This window comes from Octopus bimaculoides, chromosome 13 (assembly GCF_001194135.2).
Source record: "Octopus bimaculoides isolate UCB-OBI-ISO-001 chromosome 13, ASM119413v2, whole genome shotgun sequence".
NCBI lineage: Eukaryota > Metazoa > Mollusca > Cephalopoda > Octopoda > Octopodidae > Octopus > Octopus bimaculoides.
In genome coordinates this window covers 20,656,297-20,659,723 of record NC_068993.1, presented here as the reverse complement: position 1 = coordinate 20,659,723, position 3,427 = coordinate 20,656,297, and the positions used below count along the sequence as shown (strand labels likewise).

Here is a 3,427-nt window from a genome sequence, read left to right as displayed (position 1 = left end):
ATATATATATATATAATATGCATGTTGCTCAATCTCGAACGAATGAGAAATGAGTGCTCAACATATGTTACAGAGGCTATGAAGATCGCAGTGATGTGAAACATAGGTCGAGAGACAAACTCTTACCTTCAGCTTAAATAAAACATTGTACATATACATGTGTGAGTGTATGTGTGTGTGTGTATACGTGCGTGTGTGTGTGTGTGTATGTATGTATGTATGTATGTATGTACGTATGTATCAACCCTGTCCATATTTCCAGTCTTGCTGCGCCTGTAAATATCTTGGGTGCTGTCGCTTCCTTCAGACAAACCAATATTTTAAAACATATGGAAAGGAATATCATGTATGTTGATTAGCACTATGGGATGGTTTTCATTGTTATTTGAAACTACCCACATTATTGAAGCTTTACCTCCACTTCATAAGATATATTCGATCTAATATGTAAGAAATGTTTAAGCGTTTACATTAATGTTCTCTCTGTCTCTCCCCCTCTGTCTTCCTCTCTCTTTTTCTCCTCTCTCTCTCTCTCTCTCTCTCTCTCTCTTTCTCTCTCTCTCTCTCTTGAAGTCTCTTAATCTTTCTTCAAATTCGTTTGAGTAGATATAACATGCGACGTACAAACAAATAAGGACAACGATTATCCGAAAAGAAACTGCACACGAAGACTTTTTTGCAGATGGCTGAGGTTTCCTGAAGTTCAGCCAATACACTTTTGCATACGTCATATAAAGATAGAAAATGGTACGATAAGTTTTGGTAAGTTTAAGAATTAAAGTTCTTAAGTTTATTTATTTTCCTCAGATGATCGCTTGGTTTATTTATGCAGCACATTAACGAATTGACAACTCAATTAATGAAACAATCAATTCTGTGTATTCCATATGTATACGTAAATGTGCTTGTGTTCAGCCCAGGAACCTTAACTGGAGCATTACTGGATTGTTCGACAATTTTTCGTGGTACCACTAATCGAGATTTTGTAATAGTTTACTCCGTTCTTCCTGAAAAATAAAACTAGCGTTTAGGGTTTTTATGTAGTTCTGTTGTTACGAATGCGATTGCATTTATGATAATAGGTACAAATTAAAATCTATAATCTGGACATAAGTACTATATATTTCTAATTTTTTCTGCATAATGACAAAACATTCGCATCCACCAGGCAGCTGATATCTACGACAATGAGTGTACATCAGCTTCTGTCCCATTCGACCGGGCCTGTTTTTTAGAATATGTAAAATGTTACACTAGTGTACTTTACTTTTAAGAGCGTGGATGCATTTTGGTGTGCCTTTGGTATGGCTGCCACAACAATCCTTCCTGCATATAGCACTGCAGATGGTATTAGCGACAACGCCATGCTTCTTGGGAAAGTATTATCTTGCGGATATTTTTGGACGGTTGCTGATGATATGAGAGATATCAACCATACTGGCATGACATTATCGACATTTTCTGTGGCAGTATGGATGTCTAGAGGCATCCTTATTTCTTTTGTTGATCAAGTATTAAGTAACTATATCGTGTCCTTGGGTGGCGAATGTGTAATATTCTATATGTAGTATGATGTATCTGTCGCAGGTCCAGGAGAAGTCAATGTTGGTATTTTCCAGTTTGCAGCATCTATACCAATGCATAACGTTCTGTTGTTATGTCGAGTAGTTCTTCTTAAATAGATCAGTCCAGAAACCTTTGTTTCAAATGTAACAGTTTCACACTCACACTATCAGGAGTCCTTCACCTAATCTTATAATGTTCTGACCTTTGCTATTGGATATACATGCGATGTACTCACTTCTTCCTTTTCTGTTCAGTAAATGCTCGTCAAAGCAACATGAAACGGTACTCAAAAGCCATCTGGACTGATTCTTTTTCCCTCTACTTCAATCCCTGCATCTAAATAGATCTTGTACGTGTCTCATCAGTATTCATATGGAAGTTACTGGTTAGTGTGGTATGTTCCTAAACCTGATATCCAAACTGTGTACTCCTTAATGTGCCCAATCTTAGTACGCAGTTCTGATACTACGAAAGTATTGTGGAATATATTTTTATTGAATTCAGTTAACTCCTTCCGGAGCCTATTAAATTTTGTCCTTTTGTTTGGTTTTATGTCATTCTGGTTTTATTCACATCTCCAGTATGAGCAATATTCTCGTAATTTCCAAGGTGTTTTTATCATTCATTACTAGCCATAGACGGGCCATTGACCTCCATACTTCCCGCTTTGTTGACAATCTTCGACAACAAAATATGAACACTTTACGCGAACAATATTTTCTACGGCCCGTGAGAATGTTGTGACCAGTTCTGACTGTCTCTTCGTGTCGGGAACATTACTCGAGTACAGCTTAAAACCATCAGCGCACGTGTGTATATAAATATATTGTTGTTGTTGTTGCTGTTGTTGTTGCTGGTGCTGGTGGTGCTTTTGGTGCTGTTGTTGTTGTTGTTGCTGTTGGTGTTGCTGGTGCTGGTGGTGCTGTTGTTGTTGTTGTTGTTTCCCCCAATGTCTGAGTAATTAGTTTTTATCTGTTCATCAGTTTGAACAGGCATAGCCCAGATGATTGTAACCTGGTTATTGTTATGTATCTTGATTGGCATATGTTTATACCATTTCTCGTTAGTTTTATGTTGTAATGTAGGCGTATTGTCCAGTGGATATAACTATTTACTCGGTCATATCTGTATATACGTATTCAGATTTGGCAAGGACCGGACAGCCAGAGATAAAGTGGTCAACTGTCTGGTTGTGCTGGCTGTGCATTCAGCATTTGATATTAGGGCCTGTTTTCATTATGTTTCTTTCGTTTTTCATAACCAGGAATCAATTTTATGCAGCGAGAATCAATCCTTCCGTTCCAGCTTTTAGTCCAAAACCATTGTTAACTTTTACATAGGCTCACTTCTTCTCTGTCAAGTCTTGCAGGGTATAGGCCATGGAATGATTTTTCTCTCCATTTCTTCTTTGGTATGTTTTGGAGTTCTGTTTCTGTTACTATTTGTCTATTTGACTCTTTCTCTTATGTAGTCATCTGAGATCTGTGCATGAGTGAAGTTTGTTTCTGATTTGTATTTTGTTGCCTCTTAATGAATTGAGAAATGCGTTTTATTTTCTTCGTGATGCTTCATTACATGTAGTAGTATTCTACTTTTACTTCTATTTTCCAGTCCAACTGTTAGTTTACAGTAGTTTTCTATCTCTGCCAGGCCACGAACGCTTTCTGAGCAGGGTAAATATATTCTGTCCTGTGTCTACTTTGGGCTTCGGTACGCTGTATATAATAAGGCTCCTGCTTTTCTGCGGGCTTCTATGTATATAAGTATGTATGCATTTATGTATGTATGTATGTATGTATGTATGTATGTATGTATGTATGTATATACATATACATAAATTTATATATATATATATATATAT

The 3,427-nt window shown here is 36.9% G+C and overlaps 1 protein-coding gene across 2 annotated transcripts in view; it reads left to right on the top strand.

Annotated features, from left to right (window-relative positions):
* LOC106871881 (uncharacterized) overlaps positions 1-3,427 on the top strand; it is a 35,542-nt gene that overhangs the window by 26,020 nt on the left and 6,095 nt on the right. For both annotated transcript variants that reach the window (XM_014918642.2, XM_014918636.2), the window contains exon 6: positions 607-762. In XM_014918642.2, coding sequence (XP_014774128.1) covers positions 607-762 — 156 coding nt within the window. The remainder of the gene's footprint in view (positions 1-606; positions 763-3,427) is intronic.